General features: G+C 41.4%; 1 protein-coding gene across 1 annotated transcript in view; it reads right to left on the bottom strand.

Annotated features, from left to right (window-relative positions):
• Window positions 1-2298: 2298 nt before the first annotated feature.
• Window positions 2299-19241, bottom strand: part of ANKRD33B (ankyrin repeat domain 33B) — a 57866-nt gene continuing 40923 nt past the window's right edge. Inside the window, exons 3-4 of the mRNA XM_053248581.1 lie at window positions 16026-16166; window positions 2299-4055 (exon numbers count right to left, since the gene is read on the bottom strand). Of these exons, the coding sequence (XP_053104556.1) occupies window positions 3208-4055; window positions 16026-16166 (989 nt within the window). The 3' untranslated portion in view covers window positions 2299-3207. The remainder of the gene's footprint in view (window positions 4056-16025; window positions 16167-19241) is intronic.

Raw genomic sequence — 19241 nt, 5'->3', positions numbered from 1 at the left:
TGTCAGAGTTTTATCAGAGAGATACATGAAGACAGTTTTGCCATGGGCATCTAAAAGCTTGTCCTCCAATTACAAAAGCAGTGCTGTTTGAAAGTGTTACCTACACTCTTTGAGGTTGTAATAATTTTTTCAAGTGTACTTTAGTACCACTGGAACTGAATATGTCATAAGGTTGGGGGTGTTTTGCAGAGAATTGGTGCAAAATGAGCAGTAGTGCCAGGCCAGCACTCTTTTAAAAAATGGTCTTCCATATGTGAAACATCTTCTGACAATCCTGTACTCCCATTAATCTTTGGCTGATGAAAGTGAAGTGATATTTTTAACTGCTGACAGTGCAATGGCTCTTAGTTTTTTGTATCTCCTTGCCAGATGCCGTCTTTGCCAAGCTGCTGTTTCAGTGTCATACTCAATCATATACCTTTCAATACAAAACACGCACATAAATACAGATGCAATGCAATTGATCTTATGGCCATGGTGTTTTAGTTGTATTTTTAACCTGCCTTGGATCTACCCAAATTAGAGCAAAATGGCATATAAATCAAATCAAACAAGCAAAATGCCTCCCGCCCTCCCCTCTTTTTAGAAAGCAATCATCTAATTTATTTATTTATTTATTCATTCATTCATTCATTCAATTTCGTTTACACAGAGAAACAACAAATAATCATTGCTGCCAATGGGATGTTCTGGGTCCAGTACAAAATATATACTTGGCCTCCTGCCTCAAATTTAATCAACCAACTTTTAAGAAACCTTGTTTGGAGATGTGGTGGGTTCTTCATCACCACATCCTTGAACTGCAACCCCACTACTGCAGTTTCCTCTGTACTAGTCTCTCAGTGGGTCTGAAGGCACTGTACCTCCCTAAGCAGGATTCTCATTTATGTACCGGTATGTATTAAACATTTCTATAATCACCTTTTTTCCTATCCTAGCATTCATGTATGTACAAACTCACATTAGCTGAACAGAGAACTTCTAGCACCATTTGTATATGATGATCCTAGAGAAAATCATTCCAGTTCCTAGAACACCAATTATTAATATCATTTACACAGCCTTGTGTTCTTTGTTGCCATATTATTCAAATCAAATGAATAATATTTGCTTGTAGAAAGAAAGGTAATGTGAGCCAGACACTGAAGTGCCATTTTGAGACTTTGAAGAATGGGATAATCTTGAGTTCTACTGCAGGTTTTTTTTTAGATACTTGGTAACGCAGTGTTCTTCATTGCATGGCCTGCACCAGACCCTGCTGGCAGCCCCCAACTTGCCTCTTCTCCCTAACCCCTCCCCCCACTGATGGGGCATGCACCCTATCCCATGCCTTCTGAGTGGTGGCAGCCCACAGGAATGGCAGCAGGGGAAACAGGGAGGTGCCTGACAAGCACCTTCAGTGCACACTCTCCCTCCTCACCTCTGGAACATCTTGGCTGCTGGGCCAAGCACAGGCCCATGGCAGAAGGTTCAGGGGTTTGGCTGTGTGCACGCCAGTGGCCCCTGGCAAATAATTCGTGAAGACCACTGTAGTAAATCACTGTCAGCCCAGTCCATACACTGGTATACATTAATGGTATTTTTAATATAGGACGCAGCACAGTCATGCTTGATCATCTCTCATTGAAAACAAAGGGACTTGAAAATTACATGTCCTTTAGTCAATTTTAAATGAAATATTTTAATGATTGGATTATATGCCTATTTAGCAAGTGCATAATGATGGAAGACGTCCCCCCCACCCCCGAGATCAGTCAACACCAAAAAACAAACAAACCCCGACTCAGGAGTATAGGAGAGGAAGCAGAGAAAGCAAGTGTAGTGTAGTGGCTGGAAAGTTGGGCTTGGAATAAGGATATCTAGGCTAACATCCCACTTAGCTATGGAGATCACTATGGAACCTTTGACAAATTCACTGAGTTGTTCATACAGTTGGTGTGAAGCGCCGTTAGGGTTAGTGCAGGGAGAGTGGGCTTAGCCTGCTCTCCCCACACAAGGCCAGGGAGCCGTCCCTGGGTGGCCGGATTGGCCGCCTACACAATTGCCAGCTGCATCATGTAGCTGGCAGGGGTGGCGGGGATCGAGGGCGAGCCAGCCCCCAAGAAGTTCCAGGATGCCCCGCACAAGGGCTGGGAGGCTTGTTTTAGCCTCCCAGTGGGGGTCTCCTTTTGTTGCTGCAGTGCAGAGCTGCACTGCAGCAGAACATGATCAACCAAATGGGGTTACTGGAGTGCTCGCTCTGCTAACCTCGTTTAAGGGGAAGGGTACTTTTGGCAGTTTGCTTCCAGGAGTCATGCAGCTCCCATAGCAGCAGACAACCAGGAGAAATTGGGCTAGGCTCCCGTAGCCCGATTTCTTCTGGTTGTGAGCATAGCTTCACTGTCTCTCTGCCTCTCACCAACCTTACAAAGTTGCTATAAGCATAACATGAGATAACCTCGTGGAATTCTGTCCTGAGCTTCTTGATGAGGCTAGGATTCAAAAGTGATAACACCTAAAATTGGGGGGGGGGGGATAATAGAAGTCATAAGAATATTGCAGTTTGCTGTGGAATTAGCCCAATCTGCACCTTCTTTCACATTTTGTGTTTTAGTTAACAACCATAATGTCTCATTCATCCATATGATACAGATCACAAACTTGTAGTCCTCTGCAAAATGCCCTGAGATTTTTGCAAATTTTTCTGCAATATTCATAATTTCTTATATGCAGGCAGAAAGCTAAAGATCTTTATTTTAACTGAGTTGGGGTGGGGGGAATCGTACACATACAATATGTATAGGCTATTGTTTTCCACATTTCCTGATTGTTTATGTAATCTATTAAAAAAACCTCTTCCCGTTAGGGCAACAGTACAGATTCCCTTACAAATATACTCCATTGCCAATTTCCCCTTTATTGTTAGAAAAATGTCCCCCCAGATTTCGGCTACTCTTCTGTTCCTGTAGCTTAATTCCATTTCCCCTGTCCTATCTTTAAGATGACAATCGTTCTCCGTCATGAAAACCCACCTTTTCCATGTTCAAAAACTGCTCACATATTCCCCATTTTCCCTTACATATTTTAATCGACCCTTTCATGAGTGGTGTTTTCTAGAATGTTGCCTTTGGTTTGATTTTCTCTTTCTTAACTTCTGTCACTCAACAGCCCTCATACAGCACATTGCCTTGAGTGCTGACCGCAGTGCCACTGTCATGATTTCTAGTCTCAAGTTCTGTTTCTCTGGGGAGATCCTTGTTTCTGGGCTGATTCTGCTTTTTTCTTTTCTTCTTCCTCCGCCTTCTTCCTTTCTTCCTTCAACTCTTTATACCTCCATTTGGGAATCTCCAGGTAGGTCCCATCACTGGCACTGCTTTTTCGCCTTACTTTCTCTGGCTGGAAGGTAGGTGGAGGTGCCTTGTTGACACGGACCTTGGGGATTACAAACCCTGGGCGCACGCTGCTCCTTCTCAGCAAGTGCAGTGGCAAGAGGCTAGATTTCCTTGGAACCACAATGCTCACCTGAGGTACGTTTAGGCTGAAGGGCTGTAGGCTGGCTCGCCGCTCCTTCTTTTTGGAAACTAACATAACTCTGGAGTTCTGAAATAGCTTCTCATAGCTGTTGAAATGATCTCTGTCCTCCAAAGATCGAATTTCCTGGGCTCTTTGTTTCCTAATGATTTCCTGCACAGCAGGCCTGTGTTTTCCAATCCCAGGGGGACTTCCAGGGCACACAGTCCTGCAAGCTATGGCAACAAAATTGCTCCTTAGACTTGTTGTCACCCTTACCATGTGATCAAGAACACCATCCTCTTCAGGGCCATGGAAAGCTCCAAAAGTCATTACTGATCTCACGCCTTCTGAGATCCTCTGCAAACAGCTTTTTGGCTCTGTAGCCTTGACAAGAAGTTCCTTCATCTTTGGCCATTCTAACTCATAGTTGTTACAAAATTGTTCAGCACATGGCTTGTCCATTAATTTCTGCATAAGATAGGCAGATTCTATTCTTCCTGTGAAACATGCCCATTCCCAAGGAGTGAACCCACGGCCTGGGTCTGTTGCATGAATATTTGCACCTCAAAGGAGAGAGAGAAAAAGAAAGTCAGCTTTGAAAATGGTGCACAGGACCACAATGCATATGTAAAGCCAAGAATTCTGTAAGAAGTCACATCAGGGGTGTATCTAAGGTGGGGCAGGCAGGGCACGTGCCCTGGGCACCACTTGAAGGGGGCGCCATTTTAAAAAAAATTTTTTAAAATGGCTGCTGAAAACAAAATGGCCACTGTGCATGCTCAAATGGTCTCTGTGAGGCCCTAGGCCATGCCAGGCCTCACAGAGGCCATTTGAGCATGCGCGGTGGCCATTTTGTTTTCAACGGCCATTTTTTTAAAAAAAAAATTAAATGGCTACCGCACATGCTCAAATGGTCCCTGTAAGGCCCTAGAGGCCAGTGGGGGTGGAGGGAACCTTTGCAGACCCCCCCCATGGTCTTTAGGAAGCCCCCCAAAGGGGCTACAGGTAATTTTTTTAAAAAAAAATTAATATAATATGTCACTGTACACATATTCAGATATGTGACGTATGTGACCTTCAGACTTGCATTTTTCAGCTGATATTATGGTAAAGTTAGCTGAAAGATGAGTGTCAGATGTTTGGACAGGGGGCGCAATTTCAGTGCTTGCCCTAGGCGCTATTTTTCCTAGATATGCCTCTGAGTTGCATTTCCAACCCCTGAAACTTCAGCTTCTTGACAATCTTTTTAATGTCAATATTTTGATAAAATAGCACTATATTATACAGATTTTGAGCCACCCCGAAGTATTTAAAGATTTAGTGCTTAATACAAAATAATATTGAGAGCCAGCAGATGGGCAATGGAGCACTGCATTAAATTAATGCTATTAACACTCTAACCAGCAGCACTGTACATAAACTAGAGAGATGTCTGCAAAGTAAAGCTGTGCCATTGAGTCAATATCGACTCCTGGTGCCTACAGAGCCATGTAATTTTCTTTGGTAGAATACAGGAGAGATTTACCATTGCCATCTCCCACGTAGTGTGAGATGATGCCTTTTAGCACCTTCCTGTATCGTTGCTGCCCGATATAGGAGTTTCCCATATTCTGGAAAACACACCAGCTGGGATTTAGACCAACAGCCTCCTGCTCTCTAGGCAGGTTACTTCCCCACTAAGATATGTCTGTAATGAGTGGTAATTGTCTTGCCAATCATAATTGCTGGTTGAGCTTGCATTCCATTCCAGTAAGGTTGAGTTTTGAAAAATAATTAGTATATCAGCCTCAGGTCTTCATGAAGTGGAGTTTACTGTCAACTTCCTATGAGGCATTTTTAAAAAATTTGTAGCTTAGTTTTTAAAAATATATATATCTTGACTGTGGGATTTGGAATCAAAAATGAATAACTACAAAAACATGCCACCACATACACTCTTTGTATTATATTTGCACATATTTTTAGAGAGTGCAAGGAATTGCTTTCAGGAGGTAGGGAAAGCAATGAAAGGACACACAATGAATGGAAGTACTGAATTTCAGAAACAGAAGGATATCTAAATCAGTCCAAGCTAGACTGTTTTCTGCCTGTTGCAGAAACAAGACTGGGCACACTCCATGTGCAAATACTAATACTGCACCACGGTTGGCTGCAAAAAGGGCAGGGCAAGGCACGGTTAGGACTGTGAGATTGTTATGTCTGCAGTGAGCCTCTGAGTCTTCAAATGTGAATATGTTTACTGACAACAATATTGCAGCAGATGGTACAGTCAGAAACCCAAGTCTGTGGATTTAGGCTAATCTCATAGATGGTTAAGAGGTTAATATGAGGCTATATCTGGCCACAATAAGAGCGAGTGAGAGTATATCTGAAGCCATCCCACATCAGACAAGCAGGAAGAGGAGGGAGGGTGAGAGGAACATGTAACGGCTCGCTTTTCCTGCCTTATCTGTAGCCTTTGTACACAGTGGCAAATAGCTACAGGAAGTTACACTAATTTATCCCCTGATAAATCCACCACGTCGGCTCATGTGGGTAGTATTTTTCAATCCTGAGGAAAAAGTGTTATTCTGCATTTCTTCCTTCTCGTATCATTTTGTACTGTTTTTTCTTAGGTCAGCTTAAAGAAGTGACTTGCTTTTCCTGCACTAGGACTTCAAGTTCTGTTACTCAAAATGTGTATATTCCCAGTTGTTTTTCATATATTTGTTCAGAAACAAGAGCACAAAAACAGACAGGTTGTTTATCTGTAACTGGTGTCATCTAAGTTATCTGTGCAGCCACACTGTTGGTATTTGTAGTTGTACAGAACATGCTTGGAAGCTTCTAGAGCTCTAGTTGATACTCTTGCTCCTCTCCAGAAGCAGAGAGGGTTGGCCACTCCATACCTGCCCTGAGAGGTGGGGAAAGAAACTTTCTATTCAGTTCTTTTTGCCTTATCATAATAATTCCAGCTGATAGAGTCACCAGCAGTGAGGAACGAGGACAGATTGTGTGACTGCACAGATGACCATTCAAATAATGTCACTTGTAAGTTAGCAACCTATTTGGTCTTCATGATCTCTCTGCAGTTGCACCATTGGGTGACTGGTAAGCTAACATATCTAGAGGTATGTACTGGTAACATCACCAAAAGAGACTAGAGGGGGGAGGAAACATATCTCAAGAAAATAAAAACAGACTCAAGTCAGCCAACAAATAATATTAATAAATACTAATAAAAGAAAGAAAAAGATACCAGCCGATATCCTAAAAGTGCGCACATGCTTCTATGAGATGCACACTCATAGCGCTAGTCTCCCTGCTTCTATGAAGAGAGGGTGCTCCTGTACAAGAACATGGCAATTTCTGCTGCTCCCCCCTTGCTCTAGAAGCACTCTCTGACAGCAGAAATGTCCCTGAGGGTCACACAGCCCTTGAGGACTAGGCAAGAGCAACAAAAATCACTGTGCTCTTGCACAATAATGCCCTCACTTTGGAAGCAGGGAGGTTAGCATTGCATGTGTGTTTCTGTTAGGAGGACATATGCATCATTAATCAGGATGCTGGCCACTGCGAGAGAGAAGACTCTCAGAGAAAGTTATCTGCATTATTGTAGGTTGTGGTGGTCAGAGGAGAACTGAATGGAAACTGCTTGCCTCACCCCTTAAGGCACGCACAGAAATCATGTCTCTCTGCTAAGGGGGAGAGGCAGGAGTTCCAACCACATGTGCTCTAAATGATTTTGAGGATGGTCTGGGCAGGTTCAATTCTGGGACTTTTCAGAGAACACAAAGAAGAAACACGTCTTCTAGTAGTTTGTCAAGCTTTTGCTATATATTCTCATTGAGGAAATCTGTTTGCTTTAAACGTTATTGAATTACTGCTGTAACTTCTTTAAAACTGATCCCACATGAACATAATGATGTTAAGGACTTTGCCACTTGTGTCAGAAATGAATGCTGAAGCTGCTCTTCCAAGTGCCACAGCAGTCTGTTGTTTATTCCAAACTGCTTCAATCGTGTGAGCCATCATCTAAGAAACGTGTCAACTCCACAGTTAGACCTGATTTTCCTTTGATGAAACTATGTTTGGAACATTAGATTTTTCAAAATATCTAACCTGAGCAGGCATGTCAGTTCAGAATGTTAATATTTTAAATATATCTATTTCTCCTAGGCATACCCATTGCTAATCCCATGCATGGCAGCTCTTGCAAGAGTTCATGAGCAACTGACTATTAGTGACAGGGATGGGGAGAAAATAGGGATGCTGGATGCCGGCGCCGGCGGGCTGCCCGGTCAGCAGGAGCAGGCGCCAGCAGTGGGCCAAGATGGCTGCCAGGAATTGGTGGCCGGGAGGAGGGGCGAGGCCAGCTTTCTGGCTAGCCCACCAGCCAGAAGGCGCCAGGTGGGTGAGAAGAAGCAGGCCGGCTGGCCAACCCACCAGCCAGAAACCGTGGGCAAGGGGGAAGCAGGCCGGGCAGGCGGCGGAGACGCATATGTTCTGCACCTGGCCCAGCTAGTATTAGATTAACAGAGCTATGCATTCTGCAAAATATCTAGAAATTTTACATGCTTAAGCTGTTGGTGTGGAGCTTCCAGCAACAGGCATCAGAGGAGTTCCAAGTCAATCCGATCTCTTCAACTTTTGTTCAAAAAAACCAGTCTTAGTGGCTGACATCTGCACTAATGCTGTGCCATCATGGGTGTGTGTGTGTGTGTGTGTGTGTGTGTGTGTGTGTGTGTGTGTGAGAGAGATTTTTGACAATTTCCTGTTCCCTTTGAAGCCCAAGGACATGTTTTCGGGAGGCATCATGGGCTTTGGAGGGAAAGGGAGATAATTTAAAATTGCTCTTTCCCATGTGTGACAATGCACCATTAGTCTGGATGTCAGCCAAAGTTGTTCGAACATCTTTAGGAATTGGAAAGATCATATAATTCTCTAGTTCCCAGCAGCACGTTTCAGCTGGAATGGCAGGATCCATCTTAAATGGGCTATCCTGACACACTGCCAGCTCTAGCATCAGTATTGGAGCTGCCTCGTCACAGTTGCATCACTTCTTCTCCTGGGCGGCTTCACCACAAAAAGGGATACTAGGCTTCTCTTGCAAGACAGGGGACCCAAACATGCTCCTCTAGTCCAATGGTTCAACACCATATAGTACAGAAGAGCCAAAATGGGTGAAGATTATTGGCAAGTGTTTCATATTTTTCTTTTGTTATATTTTGAGTCTCCCTCTTTGCCAGTATCCCATATGGACTTTAATGATATGTGTTGATAAGCTTGGATAAATTTATGAATGTCTGTGTCTAGGAATACTTAGGCAGTTAATTTTAGTCTTTGAAAATGTACATTTTAAAATTGAATCATGTTTTAACCATGTTTCATGAACAGGAACTTAAAAGTATTGGAATAAAAGAAGACACCAGACGTTCAGACTAACATGTGTATGGAAGAATGTTTTGTGTGTGCACAGGTGGGGGAGGATGATTTTTGCCAGTCTCTCCTTCCCTCCTTAGCCACCTATGCCTCATGAAAATATGTGCCTGAGCATCCTGCAACCCACACAGATATAATTTTGGGAGGCAGAGGGCTGCAAAGGGAAGGGAAGATTGGTGAAAACCACCACCCCATCCATTGAGCATGTGAAAAGTTCTCCCACATGCACGTCATTAGTTTGGATGCTGTATCTATGGTATAATTACAGTATTGTAATGTCTGCTAAAGCAATGAGAGATTGCTAGTGTTTGCACTGGGTTAGGGTTATTCCTGTTGGAGCTAGGACTCTGGCAGCATCCTGAGGGAGGGTTAGGGTCATGAGTTAGCATCCTGAGTGGGGGTTAGGGTCATGGATAAAAGTACTGGACTCCTCTTTGTTCTTCTAGTGTTAGTCTCCATTTTGTCTCTCCAGAGATGGTTACTTTGGTTTTGGTCTCCCTGTTCAGCCATGAGCTACAGATGAAATTAAGCTGCAGGCTTTTTCACATTTGTTTGTAACCCTTTCTTTAAATAGATCCTTGTAGTTCTTCAATACTAAAGAACTGTCTCAGGACCTTTTGCTTTCTCACCAAACTGGTTTTGCTTTGCTATTTGGGGACTGAACTGCCATTCTTCCCCTTCAAAGGTTTATGGGCCCAGAAGCCAGTAAATAAAAGAGAAATGCCTAGAGAGTTAAACAGAAAGCGAAGCAAAGAGAAAAGCTTTGAAAATTGAGATAGCACAAGGATTCTAGATTATTGAAAAGTTGCAAGGTCCTGAGAATGAGCTCTGGTCTTTCAAGATGGAGATGCTCCTCAGCAGTCATGAACTTGGCAGTATTCTGCACACCCAGCGTCCTGCAGATGCAGGATAGGATCAGAAAGAATGAGACAGAGCAGATGAAAAGGCATCAGGACTTATTTGCTTGGTAGTGAGTGACCCAATCTTAATGTATTTAAGACACAAAGAAAATGCAAAGGAAATGTGGGAAACTCTGAAGGGATTATATAAAAAGAAGTCTGTGGTTTCCAAAGTGCATCTAGTAAGAAAACTGAACAATAAAATACTTAGAAAAGGGAAAAGTCTGTCAAAGCATATAAATGAAATGTTAGAAATATCTAGGCAACTGCAAGCTCAAGAAGTAATCATGCCAGATGCAATTTTGATAGGATTGCTGTTGAATAGTTTGCCACATTACTTGTGTAGTGTGACTAGTTCCTTGGATGTCAAGGAGGATGCAGACTTACAATTTGTAATTAACCATTTAGAGGACTTTGATTTGTGCATAAGGGATGATATGAAACCAAAGGAAAGTGAATAAAATGCATTTAGAACCTTGCAAAGAAATAAGAAATGCTATATTTGTGGAAGCCCCAAACACTTGCAAAATAAATGTCCAAAGAATAAAGAGTTTACAAACAAAAGGCAAGCAAAACAAAGTTGCAAAGAAAGTTAGTCATCTGGGAACACAGAGTACAGAACTTACAAACAATCAGGGACTAACGCTAATAAGCAAAGGATATACCTTGCAAGAACAGATAAAGTTTTGGAAGCTAGGTCTGAGAAATTCAGCATTGGCATTTGTATCGACTCAGGTGCTACAAGCAACCTGGTTAGAGAAAGAGCGAGATTTATAAACTTAGATTCAGAAGGGAAAGGATCTGTACAGTTGCTCTGCAAACTGGAGAAAGGAGAAACCATTGGATTAACAATTGAAGAAGCTTTGCATGTGCCTACTCTAGAAACAAGTCTGATGTCTGTAAAATATGCTACAGAAAGGTGCTATGAAGTAAAATGTAAAGGAAGGCACTGTTTAATTCCTCATAAACAGGAATTGCTTATGAAAGCCATTTTACAAGAGAATGGATTGTTTGAAGTAGAACGTCTGACTGAAAAGGCCAAAACTGTGAAGGAATGCATATACAAAGAATGTCTGAATTTGTGGCACAGAAAGCTAGGCCATAGAGATGCCAAAGTGATATGTCAGGCTGAAAAGTTGGATTTGGTAAAGGGTCTAAAAATAATCTCCTGCAACACTGAATCAAAGTGTGCATGCTGTATAAGAGCAAAGGCAACATGGCCTGCTTTTCTTCCACGCAAAGAAAGAGAAACACAGCTTTGGATCTGATTCATAGAGATGTATGTGGACCTATGCAAGTTATTATATCAGGAGGGAATAAATATGTTCTTACTTTCATTGATGACTATTCTAGATACACATATACATACCTGTTAAGTGAAAAGGGACAAGTATTAGAAAGACTAAAAGAATATGTTGCAAGAGTGAGCAACAAGTTTGGGAGACAGCTACAGATCCTCTGAATTGACAGCGGATTTACTGGGAATGATGTCATAAGATTGCTAAAGGAGGAGGGCATTGAACACCAGAAGACTGTTCCTTATACTCTGAAGCTAAATGGAGTGGCGGAAAGAAAGAACTATTCTCTTACGGAAATGACGATATGCATGCTTGTAGATGTTACTAAATTTTGGGGAGAGGCAGTGATGACTACTATCTACATGCAAAACAGATAGACAACAAAGGCCACAGGAATGCCACATGAGTTATGGCATGGCAACAAGCCCACTTTGAGACATATAAGAGTGTTTGGATCTGAAGCATACACCTATATACCAAAAGCCAAAAGGACCAAACTCAACTGTAGATCTGAGGAAGGAATACTTGTTGGCTATTCCATAGGATGTAAAGGATATAGGATTTTTGATCTTGCCACAGAAACAATTAAAATATGCAATGTAGCATACTTCAGTGAAAATGAAAAACCAATCACTAGTCAACTGCCAAACTTAGAGCCCAATTTTCAGTTGGAGAAAGAATCAAGGCAATATGACCAAAAGGAAGGATCCACTGTAAGTTTCACACCTGGCAGTGATTCAGCAGAAGAAGATGCTGATGACAAACAAAAGGTGTGGCGTTCAGCATGACAAAATAAAGGAATTCCGCCTAAGAAACTTTCGCACATTGCAAAGGGAGAAAGGTTTCAAGAACCAAGCACATGGAAAGAAATTGATAACTTACCTGCAACCAAAGCACAAAACTAAAAGGAAGGTGCAAAAGAAGAAATCAAATCATTACACAAAAATAACACATGGACACTCACAGAGCTCCCTGAGGGAAGAAAGACTGTGGGATGCAAGTGGATTTTAAAATTAAGCAAAATGCAGAAGGAGATGTCCAGCATTAAAGTGAGACTGGTGGCAAAGGTTCTTGCAAATATATGGGGAAGATTATGACAAGACATTTGCTCCCATTGTAAAACACACCTCAGTAAGGACACTCCTAAGCACTGCAGCAGCAAAGAAAATGCAAGCGGATCACATAGACGTGAATACTGCATTTCTTCATGGAGACATCAAAGAAGATATTTATATGGAGCAACCTCCGGGATTTGTGGAACCTGGTAAAGGAAAACTTGTATGTAAGCTGCAAAAAAGTATTTATGGACTAAAGCAGGCTGCAAGAGCCTGGATTGTCAAATTAAACCAGTTGCTAGACAATGAGGGATTTTTCCAAGGAAAGGCTGGCCATTGCCTGTACTCGAGGCTCAAAAGACAACAGATGGACCTATATACAAACTTTTGATAATGATCTGATAATTTGTTATGAAAATAGAGAGGATAGCGTTGAAATAATAAAGCACCTGAATAGTGAGATAGAAGTAAAAGAACTTGGGGCTGTTTCATACTATATTGGGATACATATAGAGAGAGAAGAGGAAGGAAGCTCTTTGCTTAACCAAAAACAGAAAAATAAATGATCTACTAGAGTATTTGGGACTTAGAGGCTAAAGAAACAAGTACACCTATGGAAACAGGTTACCTAAAACAGAAGGAGGAGAGTGAACTTCAGCCAGACAACAGTGAGTACAGGACAGCGATTGGAAACACACCCAGAGATTGGAAACACACCCAGCATAGGATACATATATAGAGAGAAGAGGAAGGAAGCTATTTGCTTAACCAGAAAAACAGAAAAATAAATGATCTACTAGAGTATTTGGGACTTAGAGGCCAAAGAAACAAGTACACCTATGGAAACAGGTTACCTAAAACAGAAGGAGGAGAGTGAACTTCAGCCAGACAACAGTGAGTACAGGACAGCGATTGGAACACACCCAGCATAGATGACTGGACTGTGGTAAAGAGACTAGGCAGGTACCTAAAAGGGACCATCCACCTACAGTAAGATTAAAGTTGCCTGCTAGTAGTGGACCCAAATTAGTAGGTTATATGGATGCAGACTGGGCTGAGGATCAAACAGACCAGAAGTCAACCAGTGGTTATGTATTCTTTTATGGTGGTGGAGCAGTCAGTTGGTGTAGCAGCAGTCAATCAACAGTTGCTCTCTCATCTACTGAGGCAGAATATGTATCTGCCACTCAAGCATGTCAAGAGGTGATGTGGCTGCACAAGCTACTGTCAGATTTCAACACAGACAAATCAAAACCCACTGAGATGTTCGAAGATAATCAAAACTGCATCCAGATCTCACAAATGGAGAAAATTAAATATAGAACAAAACACATTGAAACAAAATTTCATTATGTGTGGGATGCACAAGAAAAGGGACTTGTAAAATTGAAGTATTGTCCAAGTGAACAAATGGTAACAGATGTGCTAACTAAGCCATTGCCCAGGAATAGTTTCAAAACCTTGAGAGAGAAGTTGGGGCTTATAAACAGCAGCATGAGCCGATGAGAAAGAGTGCTGGAGCTAGGACCTGGCAGCATCAGCTCTCAGCTGCAATGTATCATAGTGACCACTGTGGTGGGAGTGTTTTAGGGTCATGGATAAAAGTGCTGGACTCCTCCCCTCTTTGTTCTTCTAGTGTTAGTCTCCATTTTGTCTCTCCAGAGATAGCTGTTTGTTTTAGCAATAGCACTTACATTTATATACCGCTCTATAGCCGGAGCTCTCTAAGCGGTTTACAATGATTTAGCATATTGCCCCCAACATTCTGGGTACTCATTTTACCGACCTTGGAAGGATGGAAGGCTGAGTCAACCTTGAGCCCCTGGTCAGGATCGAACTTGTAACCTTCTGGTTACAGGGCAGCAGTTTTACCACTGCGCCACCAGGGGCTTCAGCCATGAGCTACAGCTGAAATTAAGCTGCAGACCTTTTCATATTTGTTTGTAACCTTTTCTTTAAATAGATCCTTCTAGTTCTTCAATACTAAAGAACTGTCTCAAGACCTCTTGCTTTGCTGCTTTCTCACCAAACTGGTTTTGCTTTGCTATTTGGAGATTGAACTGCCATTCTTATACAATTCTCACATCTTTCAAAACAAGACCACAAGAGCTTAACTCTTTTTCTTCTGAACCTTTCAGTAATAAATCCCTGTTTCATCCTCTTTAGCATACTAGAAGCCCCATTATTTCTAGCAATTGCTGAGCATCCCTTAATCCATGAATTATTTCTAAATATAATGTCAAGCCAGTAACTCTCATCCTTACAGCTTCCCTAAAATGAGCAGTGATAATGATCCATCTCCACATCAATTTGTCATTAACCCGAGTTTTTTGATGACCTGAAATGCACTGAAAATGCTCTGGTTTAAGACATTTGCAGTAACCGTGCAAACAAATCAGTAAGTTCCCATCACCAACAAAAGTAAACCTTGAGGGTCCTTATTTGCACCCAAGGAAGCTTTGCAAATATGCCATGACTTGTACTGATTGTGTACAGTTTTGGAGGGGTTTTTTGTAAAGGCAAGTTCCCACTACAACTGTGTTTTGATGAGATCTGAGGTATGCCCTGCCTCCTGATTGAGACACAATACCACTATCCTTCCTCACTTAGCATTTCCAGTGCAGCAACTGCTTTGAAACTCCATAGCCCAGCTATGTCTGGATTTTTGGATTCTGATATCTTTGCCTCATTGTTATTTTTTGTATTGTTTTAATGATTTATCATTGTTTTTTAATGGCAACATTGTGAGCTGCCTTGAGCATTCTTTAAACTGAACAAAGTACGCAATGCGAATGAATGAATGAATGAATGGAATGAATGAAAAGACAAACCCCACGATCTAAAATCAGCTCCCTCCCAGGGCCTCTAGCATCCCCATGGCATCTTCCTGAATGATACCACTTGCACAACCATATGGCACCCAAAGTTAGTAGGGAACTGTCAGCCTTGCCCTATTATGCCCTTCCCCCAGGGCTTCAACTGCTGTGCAGTATTGTAGTCCCATTACTTCAACTGTTATTTTTGATGATCAGACTGGATATTAAATTACAAGAGGTTGTAGATTAGGTTCCTTGATTGACAATCCTGAACCTCTTTAGTCCAGTGGAATCGCCTTTAGCTGTAGTAAGTGGGCTCACTAGTAAGTGTTAATTCAGGTCTTCTGTACACAGCGATAGCAGCAGCTCCTGTCCCAGAAAGACTGTGTCATTACTCTCTGTGGCAGCATAGATGTAGTTGCTCATATACCACACAGAGCAACGCCGAGAGGCAAGAGAGGAACCCGTGCTGCTATGAGGCTCTCCAAAGCAAATCAGCGCTGTTGTGGAGGTGGGCTGTTCCATGCCTACTAAATTTTGTGCGCAATTGCAGTTGCAACACCACTTCCATTATTACCTGCAGCAACACTAACATGCTATGGAGAGCCTCGTGGCAGTGCGGGGCCTCTCTCACCTGTCAGCATTTCTCTGTGTGATGTAGAAGCCAGTATCTGCAAGTGTGTGCATTCAGACATAGCATATTGTTCTGAAATGGTAAGAACAGGCTCGGTGGGTTTACTTTACTTTCATTCAGAATGAATGTTTAAATCCTGCAGGCACTGAAAGAAAATTCCAGCCAAGATAATATAAAGTTCTGCTTTCTTTAAAATGTGATAAAATGTTTATGTGAGTATTGCACCTCTAATTATATTAAAGAATTTAGAATTTCACTTTCTTAATGAGATTCATCTATAGAAATACAGTAGCAGAACATCATAATCAACAACAATAGTTATATGTCTTGATCTGAGTAACTCTTGGCTTGACAAGTCTTTACAAATAACTCCATGGGGATGATACAGCAGAGACGAGAACTCTGTATACCTGCCAGCATTAAGGCTCTGACACATTCAGTTCGTCCTTGCATTGCAGACTTCATGAGTGCAGTAAAGCCAAAAACATTCCTTTTCTCAATATCAAGGCCAGGATAATAGTTGAGTAAATATTGTGTAATAGTAATGTGTCCTGCAAAACAAACAAAAGGGAGTAAAAATTACAAATGAACTTTAGTTTCAAATCAAACTAATGAAACTTAATTCAAGTTCAAATCAATATATGAACTTAATTTACATAGATTAAGTAATGTAAATTTACATAGATTAAGTACAATAAAGTAACCCATAGTCAACAGAATAAAATATCAAGTACAATTCAAAACACTGGGCAGCATCCAGAGCTGGTCTTGTGGTAGCAAGAATGAATTGTCCCCTTTGCTAAGCAGGGTCTACCCTGGTTTGCATTTGAGTGGGAGACTACATGTGAGCACTGGAAGATATTCCCCTTAGGGGATGGGTCTACTCTGGGAAGAGTGTCTGCATGCCAAGTTCCCTCCCTGGCAGCTCTAGGTAGGGCTGGGAGAGACTCCTGCCTGCAACCTTGGAGAAGCCGCTGCCAGTCTGTGTAGACAATACTGAGCTAGATAGACCAATGGTCTGACTTGGTAGAAGGCAGTTTCCTATGTTCAGACTAAGTTAGTAGAGACTAAGCATCATCGAAATATGTAAGACAAATTAGTCATGACTAATTTAAGTCCCATTAATTTCAATTGGACATAGTTATGACTAAATTATTCTGACTCAATACACGCTTAACAACGGCCTCTCAAAGTCAGAAACAATAAATTATTCTAACTTATCTAGAAAATTCACACTATGCCAAGTTTCCAACCACCAAGAATTTCCCAATAGGTAATATTGTCATGGATAACTAGTAAATAGATGGTATAGTCAAGAGCAGGTATGAACCATTTGTTTATTCACAGCAGCTACTATATTTCTTGGATGTTTGTTCAGGATCTGCAAGAATCTGGTTTTGACACAGATGGGCAGGTTTCATGAAAAGTTAGCATCACCTAGCAGTAAGGGTTTCAGAGGCTCAGATGGTATGAAGTCATTGATTTGGGGGCTGAAAACCAACGGGATTTCTGAAATATCCCCTCCAGAGGGAGGCAATCTGGTGGAGAAATGCAAATATAAATTAATACTTTCCCCCTTTACAAATTAAATTGCAAAAATGTGTTTGCAATATCTTGATTGGTACTTGGTAGGAACAGGAGAGGAAGTTGCTTTGGCCCCTGAACCACCAACGGTCAATTCTGGGTCAAAAGGGTAACTTCAGCAAGTCTTGAAGATCATGACGGGACACAAGGAAGACAGTCAATTCGGACATGTATTGTCTGTGCCACCTCAATGTGCCTAGAAAACTATAGGAAGCCACTGCAGAGAGTGGAGAATGAATGCATTGCCGGTCTGTATGGAGCTGCTCCCAGCCATTTACTGCCATCAAGAAATATTTCCAAATAATCATCAAAAGCAAGCCTACATAGAATTCATTAGAACTGCAATGAAATATGATTATATTAACAATAATGGGCTGGGCTGCACGGTAAGCAAACCAAATATTTGAGATCATATTTTAGTTGATGACCAGCCCTTTTAAAACAAAAAAAGCCCACCACTTTTGTTGTCTTGCTGGTCATAGGTGAGCTCACTTTCCAATAACTGCTTAATAAAACTGCTTAATAAACCTCTACTGGCCTAAACTGTAGAAACAGATGGTGCATGAAAAGACTGAATAAGTAAATAATGAGAGTCAATATATTTATTCTTAGACTTATTTTCAGCAGACCATATCAGGCATTATTTCCAATAGAGGGTTGGCCTGCTTCTTGTTTGTTCGGCTGTGTATGCCACTGAAATGTGCCGTCTGTGTGAAAATCTATCATAGGCTAAAATTATAGGCATCAAGGAGCTAACAGTCTGAAGATCAATTAAACCATCAAGCCCTTGTAATTGGACTGACAGAACAAGACAAACATCTAGTGCCATTATTACTCATTCAAAACAGTTTTCTCTCACTTGTCATTTGTTGTATGATGGGTTGATGGTTTGTGTAATAATGCAGTCTGTCAGCCAGCTGCAACAACTTAATTACTATAAACTGTAAAAAAAAAAATGTTCTCTCATCTTACTTCACAGTCCAGATGAATATTCTGCAAAGCATGTCAGTCAGTTAAATTTATCCAAGAATATTTATGAAGAGGTTTCATATGAGCAATTAAACAAAATCCATACCAGAACATCTGGTGCAGCTTTAAAGATCAGTGGCTTCATGACACCAAACAAAGCTACACTTTGTAAGAGAAAGAGAACAGCCTTTTTATTTATTAAGCAGTTTTAATTATGCTCAGGTAGTTGTGCTTTTTTGTTGACCCTTCCTTCAAGAACCCTTTCCCTGAGACCCTCTGCCTAGGTACTAGCAGAGTACCTAATTTCTGGGCAATGAGTGAGACTTCAAAAAGATGATGAAATAGTCTAAATATTAGGCATTCATGTTAAGTATCTGTGATTGCCTCATTTTTAGGGACTTTTCTAATCTGAACCTTATTTAATCTTTGTAATATTCTGTTATTACCATGTGAGTACTTCTTCTGAATTTATTAGCAGTTGTATCTAATGATAGCTAGAGATTGCTGATCAAGCTATCAGTGAAGGGATCTTTGCTCAATTGTGTTCCACTACTTGTAGAATCCAGGGGAAAGAGTTGTGGTATGCAAAGACAAGGCAGTGGAGTAGAATCAGGAATATCAATCATTTATTGAAATAGATATTATTTACAGAGAGCAAGTGCAGTCTGCTTTCAATGCTCTTGCTGCTGGCTGGTTTTTTGTGTGGTTTTTTTTTTAAGCCCCGCCTCTACACCAGGACTGGAATAAAAGTAACTAAAGCACTATTCAAAGTTGGCCTGGATCAAGGAATGGATCGACCAAAACCACCACACTACTTACATCCAATAGGGAGAGTCAGATGTACAGCCACTGATCTACAAAGGCATCCTGCCACCCAACCTCCTGCTCTCTACAATCACACCTAACTTCAGATCCCTCAAATATCCTATCCTGTTCCAACCAGGAAGTTGGCAACTGTTAGGAAATAATATAAAACATACAAAGAGATCAGGCACCTCCAATTTCATAAAAGTCATGGGAAATGTTCACACAACCACTTGTGGGACTTTGCCATCATGTCTGTTAATAGCTAC

Source organism: Hemicordylus capensis, chromosome 4, assembly GCF_027244095.1.
Source record: "Hemicordylus capensis ecotype Gifberg chromosome 4, rHemCap1.1.pri, whole genome shotgun sequence".
NCBI lineage: Eukaryota > Metazoa > Chordata > Lepidosauria > Squamata > Cordylidae > Hemicordylus > Hemicordylus capensis.
The sequence above is the reverse complement of the archived record's forward strand: the minus strand, read 5'-3'. Positions and strand labels throughout refer to the sequence as shown.